We start from the raw sequence: 22,390 nt of genomic DNA, 5'->3' as shown, positions 1-22,390 counted from the left end.
ATCAAAGTTTCAAAGAGATATTCAGTTCAGATTAGCAGATCAACATGACCCTGATGTCCAGGAAAGGAAACTTATCTTTGGGAATGTTGATACTGGCAAGGTGGGAAAGGAAGTAGGCGTTCTTATCTTGAAAGAATACATTCTTTTACTTTGAGATAATGTTTAATGAATCCTTATCTTTAATGGTTAAAAGAGTTGTGTAATGGGTAACAGTTCTTTGTCACCTACACTTTGGCAAGTATTTTCTGCCAGTCAAAGGCTTATCTTCTCATTCTCTTGACAGTTCTCTTTTGCAGAACAGAAATTTTAAATTTTAGTGAAGTTCGGCTTGTCAGTTCATGGCTTGCTGTTGTATCTAAAAAGCAATCAAAAAACTCCAAATTTATCTTCATTTCCTCCTAAACTGTCTTCTAAGGAGTTTTATAGTTTTGAATTTTACATTTTGGTTTATGACCTATTTTGAGTCAATTTCTTTGAAGGATGTAAAGGTCTGTGTCTAGAATGTTTTTGTTTTCTTCTTTGGCATGTGGACGTCCAGTTGCTCTAGTACCTTTTATTGAAAAAGCTATACTTTCTCCATTGAATTGCTTTTCTTCCTCTGTCAAAGATCCTTTCAATAACTAATGTGTATAATTTCTACACTATTCATTCTATTCCACTGATCTATTTGTCTATTATTTTTCCAAGGCCATCTGTCTTAATAACTATGACCTTATAGTAATTCTTGAGTTGAGTAGCGTCAATCCTCCAACTTAGTTCTTCTCTTTCAATACTGTGTTGACTAACAATTTCTAACATTTTATGTTCCATGTTTCTTTTAGAATTTTAAAATGTGATTTATTTATTTAAAAATATAATAAAAATATTTGGACGAATATTAACTTCTAGTAAATGAGTGGTGAGCATGCATGTGTCTATCGCTTTCTGTATTTTACTATAAATTTGACATAATTCAGTATTTAAAAATATTAACAAATGTGCCTACCAGGATATCAATCATATTCTTTTTTTCTTTCAGATAATCCACCGATTTTCTTTTTTTTCCTGGGCTTCCAGAAAGTTTTAGTCCAAATTTAATGTACAAGCATGATAACCATTAGCCCTTATAATCAGCTTATTTTCTTCCTCAAACGTTTGCGTAACTTTTCTTTTCCAGTTTCTATTTCCAAAATTATAAGCATGTGCATTTTAGGGTGAGCTGCTTCAAATCGTTTTCTGGACAGGAGAAATTTTATGAGAAATATGTTAATGATTATATGGAGTTTGAGTTTCAGAACTACCTAGAAATCTTAAAGTTACTCAATGTGAGAAACCTGCTCTACTCATTTACAAGCCTGTATTCTTTTCCTCTGGCACCAATGCAGATTTAACCCTGTCTCTAACTTAGCTAATTCTCCACCTGTCTTAGTCTCAGAAAATCAGTGGAATGGCACCCCTGACCAGTTGCAGGGGCAAATAAAACTATGCACCAGCACCAACTTGCCTCCCTTGAACATATCATGTCTTTAAATATTGAAAGAACTACTTTGTGTAAAGGGCAAAAGACTTTTTTGAGTCAGCATCAAAAGTAAAGAAGATAGGACTAGAGAGTTGATGATACTGGCGCATGAGATACAATAATTTAGAGAGGATGAATTGTAGGAATGAATAATGTTTTAGCTGAGGACAGACAACCTCACTTATTACTGCATACTTAAGAAAATAATTTCCTAGACTCCAGTGCCTCATAACACTTACTCACTCTTAACCCATTTCCTATAAAGTAGAAGCAGTGATCTTCATAATTATTTTTAATCATGTTACTCCTGCATATAAATCTCATCACCTTTAGAGTAAGAACAAAATAAACAAATCTTTAGTATAGAATTCCAGTTTCAGCCAAGATGAAGTAAGAAGGACTGGACTTACTCCCCTACTTGAAATGACTAATAAATTAGACAAAATATATGAAACAATGGTTTTGATACATCAGAATTAGGCACAGAACGCTGATTTTTGAGGGAAGAAAGAAACGGGGTGAGCTCTAAGATAGCACCAGTTTAATTCCTAGACGGTTTCCAGGTGAAAGCACAGGAGGAGGAAACCCAAGAGGAGCCTGTAGGCACCCTGAATTGAGGATATGGGAAGACAAGGCAACTAGAGTTCAGAGGACATTCAGAGAGCTCTGAAGATCATCAGAGGGACCCTCTATAATCTTCAGCTGAATACTGATCAGCATTTGTGGTTAGGAAACTACACAGGGACAAGAAAAGAACCACCCCAATGCAGCAGATAAAGAGCAATCCCTGGACCTTACTCAGGACTCAAAATATTTTATGGCCCCATGAGGTAGATTGAAAAACTTTATAATACTTGGGCATCTACTAGAGTGTTTAAAAGGTCATTGCCTAGGAAGTGGGGTAAAATTGGCCCTAGACTGAAGGCTACTCTGTGTCTGTCTAACAAAGCTTTAAAGCCAGTCTCAAAATAAATAGATAAATGTATATACATATACACGTTGCTATATGTATATATCTATATATATGATATGTGCTTCCTGTTTCCAAGTAATTTAACTGCAATCCAAGAACAGAGATAAAAAATTTATAGAAATAGAAAAATATCCAGTGTCCAATAAAGTAAAATTCGCAACATCTGGTATGTAAAGAAACAGGAAAACATGACCCTAGATCTGGAAAAATATCAATCATATAAACAGATCCAGCAATGACACAAACGATATAATCGATAGATGAGTCTATTAAACCAGTTATCCCTTATGCCCAAGAAGGTAAAGGAAAGATAGAACATGCTGAGTAAATAGATGGAAGATAGAAAAAAGGAATCCAAGTGAATTTCTAAAGATGAAAAAACGAAATGTTTGAGAAGGAAAATACACCATATGCTGTTAATAGCGGGTTAGCCATTGCAGAAGAAAAACTAGTAAACTTGAAGACACAGCATTAGAAATGAACAAAAATAAAACAGAGAAAACAAAACTTGAAAAAATATTGAAGAGAGCATCAGTAAGTTGTGGGACAACTTCATGCAGCTTGGGAGAAGGGTTATGAAGGAAAAAAATATGTATTTGAAGAAATAATAGTTATAAAATTTCTAAATTTGATGAAAACTGTAAACTTATAGATCCAGGGATCTTAATGGACCCCAAGAGCAAGAACCATAGCATAGCCTATAAAGCATTTTACTTTAAGGCCTGTCTCTGCATTTGACTCCTTCCATTATTCTCATTTCTAAAAATATACCTCAGGTCTTATTTTTTCCATATTATTCTTTATTCTTGGAATGCTGGTTATCACTTTATGCTCCTCCAACTTTCTAATAACTCTGAGGGCCAGATCCTCTGTGAAGCCTGGTCATGACCGCTTCCTCTCAGCTACTACTCCACTCTACACAGTTGAATGTGCTCTCCTCAGTGCCCTCCTACTATTTGTGGATAATTTTAATTATGTTTTCTTCTCCCTTACTCTGTGAGCTTCTCTTACTCATCTTTGAATTTCCAGAATCCAATAAAGTTCCTGGAATCAGTGGGTTCCACCCAGCAAGCGTTTGAGAAAAAAAATGAAGAATGTAAGCTCTATGAATCTGTGTTTGTTGTCATTATGTTTTCAGCACTTAGCAATCCTAGGAATAAGTTGTGCTGAATTATTATTCTTGAGGGAAGAAAGGAATTTTTATTAGTTGGCATTTGTAAAATCAGAATGATGTTTACATGCTTCTGTGTGCAAGACATTGTTCTGTGCAGGGAGACACAGTAGTGAAAAAGATCCATGAGCTTATATCCCAGTGTGTATGTGTGTGCATTTGTGTGTGCATGTGTGTGTATAGGTATTTATTTGGTGGTGGGAAAATATACAAGCAAATAATTAAATAAGAAAGATCATTTTAGATATTGAGAAGCACTCTGAAGGCAATAAAGCAGATTGATCTGATTTGGGGTTGGGGTATTTTGAATTGTTGGGGAAATCTTCATTGAGCAGGCAATATTTGAACTGATAATTCTACAAAAAGGAACTAGCCATTCAAATTTCTTGGCCAGGAGTTTTTCAGGCAGAGGAAACAGTAAGAGCAAGAGTCCTAAGGTGAGGAGTACGTGGTGTATTTGAGGAAGAGAAAGAAGGGAAGCGTGGACAGCATATATGCATAATGACTAAAATTCACCTGTGAAACACCTGTTAAAATAAAAATGTTAAATAAGAACTATTATGCAGGTACTGCCTAAAAGCAAGAGGCTGAAGAAAACAGTTCCACAGTTTACATTCACCTTGAATATCTAGGGTTTTGAATTTAATGACCATTCAGAGTATACTCTTAGTCTGTCTAATAAATTCCTCAACCTCAAAATCCCTCACAACAGCATTTTTATTTTCCTGGTAGTTGTGACACTAAACATTAATATGGTGTCATAAATTATACAGACTGTCCTACAGGTTACTGCCAGATGGAAGCTTTCTGGCCCCAAGGCTCTGCTGGGGGCAGATCCAAAATATACAAATTGGAAGAAAATGACTTGATTGCAATTATCACTGTATGCTGATGAGGGCAAATTCTGGGCGTGTTACATGTAATTCATTTCGTTCTGCCTAAACATCGTTTCTGACCATTGTTCTTGACTGTTTGAAAAAGGCACGAAATAAGCTTCTTTGGTTTCTGGTGTCTCTAATCACTGGGGAAATAGGTTACACAATCAGGGTGGAGAGTCTGTCTGGCTGCATAGGTCCTTAGATGCATGCATATGGATGCACTTATAAATACAGCCTGCAGAACACCCACAGTGGTGAAGTCTATTAACACATTCCCTACAGACCTTAGAGACTTCATTGACCATGAAGCCATCAGGCAGCCTTCTGCTTTTGGTCAGTGTGGCCTATTTGTTCCTCTTTGCAGGTGAGTACTATGTATACACAAAATGTAATTCTGGACCTGACTGGTCAACGTCAGCACTCATGATGTGATGTTGTTATTTATGATGATGATGATGATGAGATGGTGATAATGATTATGGTGATGATGACGATAAGGATGGTTAGTGATGATGACTGTTCATCATCTTTTTAATTCAGAAGGAACTTTTACTTACAAATTAGCCGCTTTAATTATCACTATAATACTCTATGAGAGAGAGTTTTATCCATTTGCGAAAACAGTGTTATATCTCATGGGATGAGATGGCCTGTCCTAGGCCACGTGGGCCCCAACTGGCTAATCTAGGAGATCCAGGCCAATGGTGTTGCCCTCACTAGACCACGATTAACAGTATAAGGTTATAAATAAGCTTCATTCTTCAAGGAAACAATTTGTATTGAAATTAGAGATTTCCACTTAAAGTCACCTTCAAGAAATTCTTATCTAAAGAGATTCAACTGCCAGAATTTTCCTGAGATGTTTCTGTTTTACTGGAAGCTGAGTATTCTTACCTAACCTCTAGGTAAGCAAAGTAAAGAGATAATGAGAGAGAGAGGAAAAAAAAGCTCAGGACGAGGATTCTAAGATTTGGCCTCTATTCCTCATTCTGCTAGTCCTTTTCTTTAATTTTGAGCAATTTACTCCCTTTCTTTGGCTACTCTTTCATCACATGAAAATAGAAAGTGTGAACCTTCTATGTTCTTACACGTGCTCAAGTTCATTGGCTTTCGAGTCTAAGACACCTGGGTTTGACTCCTGCTCTGACATTTACAAGGCGCATGTCCTTAGACAAGTTATTTGCCCCAGATCTCAGTTTCCTTATCTTTGAAATAGAATTATTAGCATCACTTAAGATATGTAAGATTTAATACAGTGCTTAAAATATAGAAATCTCCTAGTAGATGGTAGATATTGCTAGTATTAGTGGGAATGATGGTAAATGTCATGATTTTTTTCAATGCTCTCAAAATTATTTTGTATTTTATTATCATATTAGCACCTTGTTCATCAGTTGTCTTGATTATCCTTAATCAAATAGCTTCTAGATTTTGGATTTTACAATTTTTTCTGGTTCAATAAATGCCTCTTTGACATATATTTTTGCCATCCTTTCTTCAGATATAGCCTAGTTTTAAGGTAAATGGTAAGGAAGTGAACAACATGATTAGATAAAAGCCACATAACTCACAAATAGCAAGTGTAGGGAAAGAGCTTTGTGCATTTGTAATCTTGCTCCAAGCTTGGTTGTGTAGTTAACAAGCCGTGTATCTCGGAGTGGTTTACTTCCCTTCTCTGGGCCTCAGTTGTTCACCCATAAGGTAAGGCAGTTGTAATGGAAGAACTCTAAAGATAATTTAACTGAAAATTCTGGAATTTTCCTGAGCTGTTGTGATTTATCCTTGTTTTTTCTCTCATTGCAGACGCTGTGAGCCATGGAGGCTCTCAGGTATGTGCTTCTCTCTCTCATGGGCATCCCCCGTCACAACAAGAGGCTGTCTTACAGCAACCGTGCTCTTGAGTTAGGCAGTACTATGGCTATTCCATTAAGATCTTCTGAGTTCATTTGGTGGTCTGGTGAGAAGGTGGAATGATAGCATGACACACTGATTAAGACAAAGTATCATCATTGGTGCAGATGCATTTTCCTTAACAGTGGAAAAGGACTTGAAAATGACCTCCCATTTTCTTTACATTAGCCAGATGCCACATTTCCATATAAGGAGTTTATATATTGTCAAAGCACAATGCTTATAAAAGTAAGGGGTGAATATCATTTATTTTCCAAGTCAGGATAATTTTGAGAGAAAGTTGTCCTTATAATAGTTATAATGGGAAGATAATCATAAACTGAGACTATCTGGGAAATTCAGAATCCATGGCTACTGTGGGTCTGAGTACCTTGTTCAGGAAAGTCAGTATAAATGCCTTGTAAAATGCACTTTCCTGCTCCCTACACATCAGTATTAAACCTGTTGATTGAACTGGGATCTCTAGGGATGTTGAGGTCTAGGAATCTGTGTTTTAAGAAGTCCGACATTTTCGTGCAAAATAAAATTGGAGAATCACAGCTCTAAATTTTACTAAACAGACTTGGATATACAGAGAGAGAATTTTCCAGATTCATAAATATTGAATACCCTGGTAGCTTGGGTTAGCAATTAGTAATTACAAGATATAAATTCTTGAGAGGGTAATTAGTAATAACAGGGTCTACTTTCATAAAAAATAGCTGTACACCTTAAAACACAAAAAATATATAGTGAGGCTGTATAGCTTATTTTTTGAAATATGGACTTTGAGAAAGAGAATATTCAGGTTCATAATCCAGCCCAATTACTCAGTAGGTGTTTGATTTTGAGTAACTTACTCTACCTTTTGTGTCTCAGTTCCTTTATCAATAAAATTTAGCTAATAATAGGACTTAATTCAATATTATATAAGTTAATTTATATATCTCCCATAAGAGTGGTTAGTGCATAGTAAACACAAAATAAAAAATAGCTATTATTAAATTGCAATTTTCTGATTCAATCTTAATAACTAAGTTATTTACAATTTTTTAAATTATAATAATATTATTAACTTAGTAACTAAGGTATTTATAATTTTTCTACATCTATAATTTTTCTATTCTAATTGAATATTAAATATTTTGAACAAAATATTTACAAAGAAATAGAGAAACAACTCTGTCCTTTTTAAAAATTAATTCATTCAACAGACATCCTCCACACTAATACCAAAGAATATTTTTTTCTAAAATTTTAACTTTCTTCACGTGACTCTCTTACCCCAGAATCATAGATAATTGTCACCTCCCAAGAAGATAATATCCCAATTCCTTAGCCTGGCATTCAAGTCTCTTTCCAATCTATTGGCAATCTCCTTATACAGTCCCACTCACTCTCTACCCACCTTTGACCAAGTGCTCTGATCACACCTGACGGCCTACAGTTCCTAGCATGCCAGGACCTCTCATATGCCTTTGCTGATGCTGCTCTTTCATTCTGAATGACAATTATCAGTCACTGTCTGCAGCATCATTAAAAGTGTGCTCATTCTCTCATTTGGAAGGACACTTATATTCCCTCTCATGTTTCCTACTTTTATAGAAATCTCCTAACAGCAAAATCACTTCTACTCTATAGTCCCTATGAATAATTTATTGCTATCTCATCTACTTAATTGAATATCACATTTTGTTATGCTTCACAGATAGTCTTCTCTCTTAGAATGTGAACTCTTTAAAGTCAGAGAAAGTGTTTTCTCTCTTTTTTGAATCCTAGGGCTTTAATCATGGCAATAATTCAATAAATATCTCACCTAATAGATGAATAGATGGATGGATGGATGAATGTATGGATAGATGCATAGATGGATTTATAATCTATGGTTTCTGAAGCAACGCAGAAAATCACAATGCAATGGGCTATCTAACTTCTAGTGTTAATTCCGTTACCATGTCATGTGAGATGTTGAAAGAATGTCTTCCAAAAGGAAGTTGGCCTCAGTGTCCCCACCTGAAAAATTAGAACATTGGGTTTATTACTTTTTGAAGAAATGTCCTTTGATTAAGTAAAATCAAAAGCAAAATCTCAACAGATAAAGGTGATAGCAGGCAAACGCAAACTGTCTCTTGTTGTAGTAGGGCTAGGGAAAGGAGGATAGAAGGGGAGGACACTGAAAGTTTGTCCTCTATTCTCGTGAGGAGAGTTTGTGAACAGACTTTATTCCATTCTACTTATTAAATTCTGTAATCATATAATAATGTTTCTCCTATCCAGCCCCCATTCAACAAAATTTACTGAGTATTTATTATGTTCAAGGCCTAAAGGAAATAGAAATATGAAAAATAATCCCAGACTTTTTAATTGATAAGTGCATCGAAAGTCTTAGAAAAGGCAAATTCAAACACATAGATATTACTTCTAGAAATGTAGCCTAAGGAAAAGATTGAGGAGGTACCAAAAATACGTTTCTACAGATATTCCTGTCAGTATTGTTTGCACTAGCAAAAAACACGGAAACAGATCAAATGTTTCCAAATGGGGAATTGCTTAATAATTTGTACAATATATTGTAACTATTTAAATAGTAATATAGAATGTATATTACTTAACACAGAAAAATATTGAAAGTATATTTCAAGTTTAAAAAGCATTTTATATGAAATGTTATCAATTGGGTGATCTTATTTTGAAACATATAAGCATAGAAAACATCAGGGAGGATATACACAATCTTGTTAATAGTGCAAATTTCTGGGTAATGGATTAAGGGTAATGGATTGTGGATGATTTAAATAAATCACTCTTGTACTGTATTTCTAAAAGTTCTTTTGTAAAAATGCATTGTTGGGGCTGGCCCCATGGCCTAGTGGTTAAGTTTGGCATGCTCCAATTTAGTCGCCCAGGTTCACTTCCTTGGCACAGATCTACACCATTCATCAGTGGCCATACTGTGGTGGTGACCCACATACAAAATAGAGGAAGATGGGCACATATGTTAGCTCAGGGCGAATCTTACTCAAGCAAAAGGAGGAAGATTGGCAAAAGGTGTTAGCTCAGGGCAAATCTTCCTCAGCAAACAAAAGCAAAAATAAAAAAATGCATTGTTTGCATGATTGGTAGGTAAAGAGATAGCTAATGAAGAGATCAATGATAGAAGTATGATTGTATATACACATATTTTCTTATCTCTTCCTTCAAGGAGTTTGAATCCAAAGTAAAGAAAAAAAGGTACAAAAAATAACGTGTTGCACTATTGAAGTTTGGTGTCAGATAATAAGTGCCCATATTCTTTAATAACCATCCAATTAATGTTAGAAGAAAGATACAACATACAACAATGAAGTGTTAGTGAAATAAATCATTTCACATCTTTGTGATGGAGTACTATACCACAAAACACACTTTTCAGAACATGATATATGCATGATAGTATAGAAAAAATAAATGATAAGGAATAAATGGAGCATATATATGGTGTGGTTCTATTTTTAATATTTTGTATATGGAAATACAATATATAGAGAAGAGATGGAAGGAAAAATAACAAACGTTAACAAAGAGTATTTCTGGGTGCTAAAACCACATGTGATTTTTATTTCTTTTAATTTTCAGCATACATTTAGTTGTAATAATAAAATATGAGTTTTTAAAAAGAACTTCTAAGTGTTAAGTTTAGCATATTTTTTCTTTCCTCGAGAGAGCTAATGATGTCAATGCTGTTATTCATGAAATAAGAAAAGAATTTTATTTCAATTACAGGCTTTTTGCAGCAACTATGAGAAAACAGCCACAGATGGAAAACCCTGCCCCAAGATGGGCAAACCGGTGTGTGGTACGGATGGGAAAACTTACCACAATCCCTGTGAATTCTGCAAAGCAGCTATGTAAGCACGTGGAAGCAGATATGGGAACAATACCCTTATTTTGGGCCAATGGGATATGGGTCATGGAAATTATTTATTAAGCCTTTATCATGCTAAGTGTTATACAGATAATTCTTATTTAAAACAAGGCGATATTGTTATCCCCAAACAGACCTAGAAACTGTAATACCCTTTGCCAGTTCATCCAGCCTGAGCTTCACCCGTTTCCACTGCATTTCATTCTGAGCACCATCTCTTTTTTTTCAGGGAAAAAAACAGAAAGCTTGGTTTCAAACATGATGGAAAATGTTGATTCCTCTGATGCTACAATGCTGGAAGTGCCTTTGATTTGCCTTTTGCATCAGAAGATTTACTCCCTGTTACCCCGTCTCCATCACAATGTATTTCCCACCAGCAAAAGCAAAGTTATTATGCATAAAAGAAAGTAGTTTCAGTAAAGTTATCTTGGCAGACTTGCTACATTGATGCTTTTTTCAGGTAACAATGGAACCACCTTCGTTCGATTTAGTTAGACTAACTGCTGGACGACCTTAGTATGAAAGGATACAATTTGAAAACAAACACAAGGTATAGAATATTACCGTACTTTTAAAATTCAGAATTCTCCAATCAGTGCTTTGAGTCTCAATTCTTCAGAGTTTATGCAGATGAACTCAAGGACGATAAAGCTCCATCCAAGAAAATACATATCATCTGACACAAATTAGCATCCTTTAGTATATGCTATATTTGGGCAGTATGTTGCCCTAAGGAACACATTGACTTTGATTTAGAGCTTCTCAATTTGTATGCTGAGAGAAGAACTAAGTAGCAAGTGAGACAAAATCTCACTGGCCACTTCAGTCATGGGGCAGCTGAATAGCTTCTGGAACTGCTGAAACCTTAAGCCTAGTTGTCTCTGGCTGTATCAGTTTACTTCAGTGTACTACACAAAATATTATTATTTTCTATGTGTGGTAAATTGTGAAAAAGCTTGAAAGCGTGGGTTTATTGGCATGTTGTGGGTACTCAGAAATCTAAAGATGGATAGATAAGCTTGGCGTCTTCAGAGTGTTTCTAGACTATTTGGAGAGACAAAGGTATACAACTAATATACTTTGATATGTTCCTGTTTATAAAAATCCCAATGAATTAATTATTTTATTTATTAATCACACACATAATGGTCCAATGCTTATGATATACCAGATACCACTCTAAGCACAGGGCAAGCAAAGACAAGATTCCTACTTTAAAGAATCTTAGGCTTTAAGATTTAAGTGGATGCACAAAAATAAATATTTTAAAAATACATTTTCAGTTACTAATACATTTATAAAGGAAACAAAATTGAGACACATGCTAGAAAAAACTGGGTACAGTTTGGAGAGAGGAATTATTTGAAATTGGTTACTTTGAACTGAATCCTGAGAACTGAAAAGGATTCAGGCACAAGCAAATTTGGAGGAAAGTTGTTCCAAGCAAAGAGAACACAAAACAATAACCTACACAAAACCACAGAATACACACACATGCAAAGTAACCTCTGAAGTGGAAATCAGATAGGCATAATCAAAGGTAAGAGGAGTCAGTTCGTAAGGACCCCTGGGAGCCGAGCTAAAGCTTTTGGATTTTATCCTAAGAATTATAGGAGATGCTTGAAGTCCTTTAAGAGAAGACTTCATACAAGAGATGGCATTTTAGCTGATCCACGACATGTGAGAAATTTGCAGGGTGGAAAAGGAGGGGGAAGGAGTGTAAGTAGAAAAAAAAAGGCCAGGAACATTGTGAAAAATAGTATCTTTGAGAAGAGTGTTTCCAAAGGTTCAAATTGAGTACGTGAGAAAAATAAGATTAGAACTCAGACAGGGCACTTCAGTATTACATGCTTTCACATACTGCTTCTAAAGCAGAGGTCTCAACAAATGACAAATGAGCCAGAAGTGGTTTAGGGATGTTTCTTTAACCCACACACTGTTACTTCTTTTCAATTAGATGCCAATACATAAAAATAGAAAAAGTTCACATAAAAAGATGGACTCCTAGAAACTCTTGAAAAATTAGAAGATCTGCTTATGCAGTGCCCATATTCCTTAATAACCAACAACTGGTTAACTTCTGACTCCTTTAGATGAGTCATTCACACGGTGCCCCAGGATCAGCTCCACTCTTTCACATTAGCTCCTCATTCCTGACGGCATATGTGTTTTGTATCCCTACTTTAAGGCATAACAGTTTCGAGCATCTCATTGAGTACTCCTGATTTTGGAAAATTCACAATCTGAAGAATCACTCACTCCACCAATAGACAACAATTTCTTTATAGCAAGTTAGTATTTGCCTCTTTATCACTTCCACCAAGTGGTAATACTTCTTTCTGCTTTGAAACCACACACAAAAAAATGGCTTCCTGACCACCCTTTTATAACACATATGCACAGAGGCATACACAATGCACACTTCCCTTTTCACATCTTCTTCTTTCAAAGATCTGCTAGACTTACCTTCTTTCAATAGAATGTCATCAGCTGACTCAACAAGCTTTACTTAAAATCCCCTGTTCTGATAATGTCAGCCTACGCTAGTGATCAACTTATAAACCTAAATGAAAAAAAAAATAATAGCTAACATTCAGTGAGTATTTTCTACGTGCAAGATGTTTTTCTAAGGGCTTTACATATAAGAACTCAAATCTTCACAACAATCCAATGAAATAGGCTCTATTATTATCTTTATCTTACGTAAGAGGAATCTGAAGCATGGAAAGTTTTGATCAGTCACCAAGTTAATAAGAGGCAGAGACAGAATTCAAACTTGGGCAACTTGTCCCTTAATGCAGGAATTGGGTAATATTCTTTTCATGGACTCTTATTAACAACTTAGTATCTAAGGTACTCTGAGCTACCAATGAAAAGCAAATGAAATAAATATACCTGAGTATCTGAATTGTGATTACTCAACCCACAATGCTAATTATGAAACATTGAAGGATTCCCCAACACACCCTGGAGTGTCATACAACATTGTGATGTGCAGCATCTGATAAAGATGAACAGTTTGCTGTATTGTTTGAGCCTTAATGCTGGCAGATGGTATTTTATAGCAATTAAGAGATAAAACTCAGAGTATGGACTCTATCATGGTATAATTCTGTGATATTTGTCTCTGTTTCCTCACTGGAGAAATGAAGATAAAAATTTGTATACAATAGCTTGTTTTAAAAATTGTCTGAGATAATTCGTGTAAAGCACATGGCATAGTCTGGTCCTGGACAAACGTTTAATAAATATTAGCTATTTTTGATATAGGGTATATAAATTGGCAGTAAGATATCATGAAAAGCCCAGTGAATCAGGATATAAGTGTGACAGACATGACATGAGAACCAACAAGCGTTACATCCTTGGGCAATCTGTTTTTCCTCTTATAAACACTCTGAGGACTATGAGGTCCCACATACCCCAGGGTTTACAATTTCAAGATCTCTGAGTCTTCTAGTAAAAGAGTCTAGAAAGCAGCCTCAAGTATGTCACTATGTTATGGCATTAAGTGACATAGGCTGTTCTTTATCTGATCTTGTCACAGAGTATGAAAAGCTGCATATGCTCATAATACACATACACATAAATGTGGTCATTTATACTCTGTAGCCATTCAGTTAGATGTCCATATTTAAAAATTGAAAAAGCTTACAAAAAATCTGGATTTCTAGAAACTTTTGTAAAATGAGAGTATATAGTAATATAGTAAACAAATACTTGGAAGAGTGAACACTGGAGTAGGAATCAAATCCAAGCTCTACCATTGCTTTTGGAATTTCAGTTATTCATTTCTTGATCCTTGTTTTCCTACGAGTAAAGTGAAGTTTGTGCTAGATATTCTCAAAGCCATCTTATAGTTGTGATATTTTGTGATTTAGTCACATATACATCACAAAGTTTCTTTCATACAGTAGGTGTTCACCAGTTATGAGGAATTTAAATAAAAAAGCAGTATCCTAAAATCCATGGAAAATGTGGTGATAGAAGTACTACACACAATGTTTCTTAAAGTACTAAACTGCTATATCTGCTATAAAAATATGTAAGATGATCTTTTGAAAAAAACTAATAGCTATACGTTTGTTTTAAAGTAGATTTGAAAAAATAGACGCAGCCCATTAAACAAGCAATATTGGTTAAAATGACGCTAAAGAGAAATCATCAATTTAAAGAAAAAAATAGGTATTAAGTAGAACAGGTAATATGTACATCATCCAAAAATTGTAGACTTTGTTCAAGAAAGATTGATTTTCTGGAAACCTCAAACCAATAGATTATAGAACTGATTTGTTTGTTTGATTTGACTTTGGCCATAGATATTTTGAAAATACAATGGGATCCATGAACTTGCTTTTCAGGAAATATAAATATACATACACATAAAATGTTGTTCTGTAGACCAATGGAAGCATCTATCTGGAATTAAAAATCACAATACTAGAAGATGGTAGACTTTCCAATATCCGTCCTAAGCAAGGACTTGACAATGGCATCAGAGATGTAGGCTATTAACCTAGCATTGATATGTGTGGTATGACCAATTGTATGCTAGAGGAGACTCAGAAATCTACTCCATATGGCTGGACTGAGATGTCTTTCCAGCCCTGACTTACACTGGAATCATAGTTCTGTACTGCCAAAGACCAATTGATCTCCAACTGAGGAACGCACAGGCTGATCTCTAAACCAAATATTTATTTTCCAAGTCTCTATTTCTGGGAAGGGTATTCCTATGCTTCTAGATACCCAGGAATGAGGTTCCTTAGACGGATATGTTAAAATATCTTTATTAGGGTTAACTCTGTGAAAACAGCTATTTAATGACCCTGTGCTTGAGTTTCCTCATCAAATATTCAGGGTGTTACCAAAGTATTGTTCTAAGGATTAAATGAAATATTGCATACAAAATGCCTCAAAATGGTAGCTCTTATAGTTATCATGGAGTCTTGATTCAATGTGAAGAAGTAGTCACTGTTTTGTCAACAATATTGTAACAAGTATCTATTACTACATAACAAATCACCCCTAACTCAATGGCTTAAAACAAAACAGTCATTTATTTGCCCACAATTCTGCAATTTGTGTAAGCTCAGCGGGAAAGTTCTGCTCCTGCTTCATATGGTGTTGACTGGGTGAGTCTGTTGGGATCCATGATAATTTCAGTCACATTTCTGATTTTTCAGTGGGATGGCCAGAGGTTTCTCTCTTTGTCTGTCTCTGTCTCTGTCTCTCTTTCTCTCTCCATAGTCTCTCATCCAACCCTCCCAGGCTCTTTAGACCTAAAAATGGCATGTTGTCTCATGCTTTCTGTCAGTAAAAGAAAGTGACATGAACAGCTCAGATTCAAGGAGAGGGGAAATGGAGAGATGTGAGGATTTGTTGGTGGCAATCTTTGTAAACAATATTCTAAAATTATGCTTCTTACTTTAAAATATAATTGTAAGACAATTATGAGTGGACATTACCTGGAGGGTGACTAGAAGTAAGGTTTAAGAAATAGGTAACAGAAAACATGGACTTGGATGGATAAAAATAATAAATCTGATGATCAGCATGGGACCAAATTGTGTAACTTCTTTTCTCTTAAGTATGAAGACAAGCTTAAAACAAAAAGCCACTGTAATTACGTATGGTGGTGATGAGGAGGAGGTTAATTTGGGAGTGAGAAAGAGACTATATTTCAGATTTTATCTCTAGAATTTGCAAATTTGTGCATCAAAAGATTTCCACGTAGTGAAATTCTCAGGAATAAGTCAATAAATGCCATTATAACCAATTTAGTCCAGGACTATTATAATTATTCTCTATTTTATATTTTATTGTTCCCTAGTCACTTTATGTGTATTCAACTAAAGTGAAGGTTGCAGAGGTCATGTTTCTAATCTCAAATATTCATGTGAGTATAGTAACAATAGCTAACATTAATGGAACATTCTAGTGTATGTATTGGATATATACATCATCTCAATAAATAATGATGAAATTGAATATATTTGAATTTTAGTTTGCATTGAAACTTTGTGTGCTGGGTGAAGAAATTGATGCCCGAAGAAGAAAAGTTACCCAAGATTCTATCTGAAGCATCTGCGTCCTCCAAGACTCAGTGTTCTGAAACTAACGCCAACATGGGGGCGAAGATTGGGTGAAGTGATCAAATAAGTAAGTCAACTGAGAAATGGCAAAGGGCCTTAAGTCAGGTAGTGATCACCTAGTGCTTGACCCTTGGCCTCTTTCTTAATATTGTGAAATATTTAATGGGACTTGGTAACCAACTGGCAAGTCTGCTTGTGACAGTTTTGGCAACATGACACTGAATTTAAGAGGCATTATGTCTTCTGTGCAATATGAATTATATTTAAAAGACCAGACCAAACATTCAATTTGTCTGCTGGATTCAGTTCAACCTATTTGTGTCTGTCTGAATAGCCTAATGAATGCTGTGTAGCTGCTATCTTCTGTCTTTTACTGTGCTCAATCTTTACACATCTCCTGGAGTTTAAAAAACAAAACTTGACATGTGCTATTCCTGCGCTGCCCCCCATCCCCCAGGGAGAATTGAAAGGAAACATAGTGGTTAAAGTACTCAACAGAAGAAAACTAATAGGGAGTTCAAAGTTTTCTTCCCTTTAGCTGCCGGACAAATGGATTCTTGAGATTAAATCAGGTAACCTGACACAGGATGCTATAAAACAGCCCACAATCAGAAACCAAGATCATTAAACTACAGGTATGAACTTTTTCCAGCAAAACACAAAAAACCACTTAGCAATATTTGACTCGCTCAGGAGGTATTCTTATCATGATTTTAGAAATAAGAGGAAAAAGAGGTAGATGGAGAGAGACAGGTAGATTAATTTAAGTAAGATCACATAGCTAAAAAAAGAGGGGAGACACCTCCAGTCTTCTGACTCCATTGCTATTGTTATTTCCACCCAAATGATGGCTGAAAGAACAGCCTTGACCTAGAACCCCACTCCAAGACATGAGAGACACTCTTTCCCTTCTCTAATATGTGGCTGTGGTGAGCATTTTTTGGGCCTACTCCAAGACACAATTTTGGCCTTACTCTCAAACGTAAAGGAAGATAATAACGGAAGACGATTCTAAAGGTGGGAAAATTCTCATTATTTCAGGAGAAATTAAATGTTCATTTAAGAAAATTTAAAGGTTAAAAGCAGTTACTCAAAAGGCCCATTGGAATGGTTTGGAGAATCGGTACATAAAGAGAGAGTGCTGCCTTACTCAGTGCGACCAATGATACCTTCAACAAATCCACTGAGGCAGTCTCTGAGATCTCAGAGCATAGGCTTCATAAGACTTTATCTTCTTACTGCAGTATCCCTATACAAGGCACTCAATCATATTTGTTATTTGTATGTGCTATTTCAAAGTATACTAGCACTGGAGTTAGGAAAAAAGCATGGGTAGGTCAGATGATGACGCTAAGTATGCAAGGAAAAATTGCTGAGGCAAAATGCAGATGCATCTATCAGGGTCCATTTGCTAATATTTGGGAATTTACTGCTTTGAGTTCTATACATGAGTATCTGGATGTGAAAATAACTTGCATCAAATTTACCCATTTTGATCAAGATACGGTAAAGCAAATGCAGCGAAATACTAATTGAAGAATCTTGGTGGTGTGTATAAGGGTCTTCACTGTACTATCCTTTCAATATGTCTGTATTTTGAAACTTTTCATAATGAAATCTTGGTAAAAATTATCTGATCTTTAAAATATATATATATATATTTTAGATGGGGTATATTATACGGGATATATATATATATATATATATATATATGCATAATCCAAGGTCTTCTGATTCACTAAGCCTCTTCTGACATTTATGTGAATGCCAGTCAGTACACAGAATAATTATGTAGGAGGAAAAAAGTTGCCTCCTTACTACAGAAAAATTTAAAACTTGTCTTTTTTGATGCCTTAAAATTGTTGACTTGGCTAAAGGAAATCATTTATCATTTCAAAATTGTCCTTCTAAATAAGCTAAAGTGAAAATCAAGCATAATCCAGAACCACTAAATCTGAGGATCTTAAAGTTGGAAGGGATTGTAAGAATTAGCTAGTTCACCTCTCTTCCCAGAGCTGAAATTTTCCAGAGAATTCAAAAATGTTTATCCTGAGCCTCCTTATGTTGGGACCAGTTCTGACTTCTGAAACTACACAGATCAAATAATATCTTCTTTCTCCATACCAAGGCTCTTCAGATGATGAATTCAATGACAATATCACTCCTAAGTCTGTCTTTATTCATGCTTACTTTTCCTACTGCCATCAACCAACCTTGTGTTACCTGGTCTCTAGGCTTCACGTCATCAAAGTCATCTTCTTTTGGACATATTTCAATTAATTCAAGGTCCTCTTATGTAGGGCAGCCAATCTTGAACATACTATTCCAGTGTTTTATAATATTGAGTTTATGACTGACTGAAAATCCCAAGGTGATTTTCACATGACCTTCTGTTTGGCATAACAGCTTGAGGCAAGAAGGTCAAGAGTGTAATGTTATTATCAAACATGAGCTCTATTGTCTCTTGTTACTTCATAAAAATATATTACCCATCATTTCCCACTGGATGCATTCATCACTTACTAATGACCAATACTCAATGCAATTTTACTTGCTTTGGAAATATAATTTGAGGTAAAAAATTGACACATAATTCATGTGCAGGAAAATGTAATGAGAATATTGTGGATGTATGAACTTGGGGGGTCAATAACAGTACTGATTAAAGATAAGTCATCTCTTAGTAATAAAAAAAATATGAACACTAAATTTACCACTCTCCCAGATGGGTTTCACCTTTTTGTTTTTTTCTGCGACAAAGATATCTGATAGAAGCATATTAAAGTTTTGAAATTTATGGGAGTTGGGGCGTGAAGCTAATTTTAAAAATGGCAGTCCTCTCAAGAAGCAACACCTTTCAGTTTGCGAAAGTTACTCTGTAATTTTTTTTTAACACAGTGACAGTGTTTAGCAATTAGGGTGGAGGATTTTTCATATATATAACATGGTGGTGATCAGCGTTATTTATTCAGAAAGCATCTACTGAAGAGTTACCCTTAACTCCCTCCAACAGACATGTCTGAAACAACTAGCTCTAACATGAAGGCTTTCATTTTTCTTCCCTTCATGTTCTTGGTCATGTTCTCAGGTAAGAAAAGTTACGTTCAATGACTTTCCTTCCAGTTCTCAAAGTAAAGAATTAGAAATGTTGAGTTATTTAGTAATACTTTGCCGGAAAGTTAAAAAATGGGAAATCTCTGACAGAGAAATGCAAGAAGGTAATTTCAGACAACATAAGTATAGATCAGAGGCATAAAAATAGTGGACGGGGAGACGACGGTAAATAGTCTGATGTGGCTGAAGAGAAGCAGAGGCAAGGGGATGGGAAAAGCAAGACACTAGACTGGGAAGAAAATTCAATCTAAAAAGATTATGAGAGTTTGTGAATACCCCAGTTCAAGTTCCATAAAGGATATGGTCTTGTGTGATGATCCAAGGCTGTGTGGTCAAAAAGAAGTGGTTTCAAATCCTGGCTTTTCAATTTTCTATTTATGTGCTTATGGGAAACTTAATTAACTTATTTTAGCCTCAGTTTTTTCATTTGCAAAATGGAAATAATTATACATTCCTACAGGTTGTTATACAGTTAGGTTATCTGTTTATAGAGATGTGAATTTCCAGCTAGTGATGTGAATTTATCAAGATAATAAATGGCACAGGTAATACATTTCCGAAGATAATAAATTATGATAAATGAAGGCAATTCCAATTTATCTGCAAATTATGACCTCCTACTTGACCATTTGTTTCTTATATCTAGTGAAAAAAAACAATAAAGTGCCTGTGACCTTCAGCTGCTTATAGTGGGAATACAAGAAATAGTGGTTCTCTTCTCAATGAAAGTATTGCAATTGGTTCAGGTTGTTGAGTACGGATGTGATCATATCCCTTCTGTTAAGAAATATCAGTCTGTAGTGATATTGAAAATGGATTAGTTGTGGGAAAAGTTGTACAGAGATGCCATTTAAGGAGTCACTGAGGTAGTAGAGTTAAGAAATAAGAATATAGGGCTAAGTGATGGGACAGGAGAAGGGAGGAAAAAAGAATATATATATATATATATATATATATGTTTTAGAGGGGAACAAAAGTGTATAGTCAAAATCCCTTACCGTGATACTGTGATGACAGGTATCATCTCTTCTGTACTTCAGTGCTTTTCTAGATGACATTTAGCATGTATTCATCAGTCATTTGTTGATAGAAGAAAGTATATTAATACAAGATGTACTGGTTATATGGATTTGGAGGGTGAAGAAGAGAGAGGAATCAGGAATGCCTATGACACTTTTATAATGTAAAGCAATGCCTCGCATGTATTTAGAGTTTGTAAAATCAGAAGAGAAAAATACAAAACAAAAACTGAAGATAATTATTTTACAAAATTTTAATATAAAAAGTAGATAATTAAACCTCATTCTGATATCTTATTTATATTTTCTACCTAAAAATTATACCCCTGATTTCATCCTACAAATTTATCCATATGAGAAATAATGTATTTTAGGATTTTGATTAAATTATTGTTTGTAATAGTAAAAGAGGGTAATAAACTAGGTACTCATTGCTAGAAGACACGTTAAATAAATTATGGCAAACTCATTGAATATTTTTTTTGTAAATGGAAGGAATGGCTAGGTTACATTCACAGATTCTATCCTACACTATATAACAGTTTCGTAAATCAGGTTCCTATGTGCTAAACTCCTGTGCCTGGGCTAGGACCTTAACCGCCAGCAATGGAGTATGCCATAGCATGCTCAGTGGATAACAATGAATGATGTATTTGTTTTTAGTTAAATTTACTTGAAAGCACAAGTGTGTACACTCATGGAAATATAAATCTGGGCAATTGCAAATGCAAGTGAAACCCTAGGTATAGATTTGGAACCATTCACATTGAAATGATTTAAGGTTGTGCTAATTGAAAAAATTACCAGGGAAGCCTGTGAAGAAAAAAAAAGTAAGCCTGAATAAAACTTTTGAGGAACCCCAAAATTAAGAAGCTGGGGGAAGAAAAAGGAATCATCAAATGGAAAAGGTGAGGAGGCCAAAGAGAAACACTTGTACCAAAGCAAGGACAAGAAGCATCAGACCCCATGGAATATCATTGTGCTTAACAGCTCTAAAGCCTTCCATCTGCTTATCATTGTTTCCTACATCCTGCTCCTTTTGGAATAGAATCTGAAAATATATATTCATATATATCCATCCCTAAATATATATATGTATCATTATCATATCATATGTATCATATTATATATGTAGGGGTGGATGGACTTCCACAATAAATTTGAGAAAGCAGATAGATTAGATGAGTTATTAAACATAGGTTTTAAGAAATAATCACACAATATCCATCATTTCCTTGAGTAGTTTGACTGCAAAAGAAAAAAACAAATAACCCCCAGAGAGCATATGACTAATTAATTGTTGCTAGGGCCTTTACAGAAATGGTGGACACAAAATTGATTGAAAAAGAAAGGATGTTCTGAAGAAGAAGGGAAACCACTGCCTTTGGGACAGGAGCATATGGCTACAAAAAGCACATATAGAGATGGAGAAGAGAATGTAGAAGGAGGTCGCATGTCCAACAATTTTTATGTTTGTAAAGTTGATGATGGCGTGTTCTACAGGGTGAGATTGGGAATATGGGGAAAGAGTACGAGGTGGAAAAAGTTTATAATAGGCACTAAAGCAGAGTCTGCTTGATTAATCAGGAAATCATTCGAAGGAATTGACAGTAGTATGAAGGCACAGTTCAAATAATTCAGACTCTGATATAGAAATGTGATAAGCTGGCTTGACCCCAAGATTTTTGTAAATTTTGTAATATAGTCAAGAAAAAAGTGGAGGAACCAAAATACTCTGGTTATGAGAATTAGTGGGAAGATTCTATCTTGAGGTTTGGTTAAAAAAAAATCAAAGAGGCATTAAACATATATATCTTTGGATGAATGCTGTTGATTTTAAATTTTTGA

General features: G+C 35.1%; 2 protein-coding genes across 2 annotated transcripts in view; both read left to right on the top strand.

The window, feature by feature from the left end:
* Window positions 1-4,805: 4,805 nt before the first annotated feature.
* LOC124241634 (serine protease inhibitor Kazal-type 12-like) lies at window positions 4,806-10,682 on the top strand. Its single transcript, XM_046665554.1, has 4 exons — window positions 4,806-4,884; window positions 6,324-6,349; window positions 10,173-10,297; window positions 10,544-10,682. The coding sequence occupies exons 1-4, from the start codon at window positions 4,824-4,826 to the stop codon at window positions 10,587-10,589; spliced, it is 258 nt and encodes an 85-aa protein (XP_046521510.1). The 5' UTR covers window positions 4,806-4,823; the 3' UTR covers window positions 10,590-10,682.
* An 8,766-nt stretch (window positions 10,683-19,448) lies between these two features.
* Window positions 19,449-22,390, top strand: part of MARCOL (MARCO like) — a 158,583-nt gene continuing 155,641 nt past the window's right edge. The window contains 1 exon segment of the mRNA XM_046667774.1: window positions 19,449-19,497. Coding sequence (XP_046523730.1) covers window positions 19,449-19,497 — 49 coding nt within the window.

Source organism: Equus quagga, chromosome 7 (genome assembly GCF_021613505.1).
Source record: "Equus quagga isolate Etosha38 chromosome 7, UCLA_HA_Equagga_1.0, whole genome shotgun sequence".
NCBI classification, from domain to species: Eukaryota; Metazoa; Chordata; class Mammalia; order Perissodactyla; family Equidae; genus Equus; species Equus quagga.
Note: the sequence above shows the minus strand (reverse complement) of the source record. Positions and strands in the feature narration are given on the sequence as shown.

What these genes read in the sequence shown, in the direction of transcription:
- LOC124241634 (XM_046665554.1), top strand. Translation starts at nt 4,824, where the DNA reads ATGAAGCCATCAGGCAGCCTTCTGCTTTTGGTCAGTGTGGCCTATTTG. An exon ending in CTATTTGTTCCTCTTTGCAG is followed by an intron (nt 4,885 to 6,323) that starts GTGAGTACTATG and finishes CTCTCATTGCAG; the next exon opens with ACGCTGTGAGCCATGGAGGC. An exon ending in GAATTCTGCAAAGCAGCTAT is followed by an intron (nt 10,298 to 10,543) that starts GTAAGCACGTGG and finishes CTTTTTTTTCAG; the next exon opens with GGAAAAAAACAGAAAGCTTG.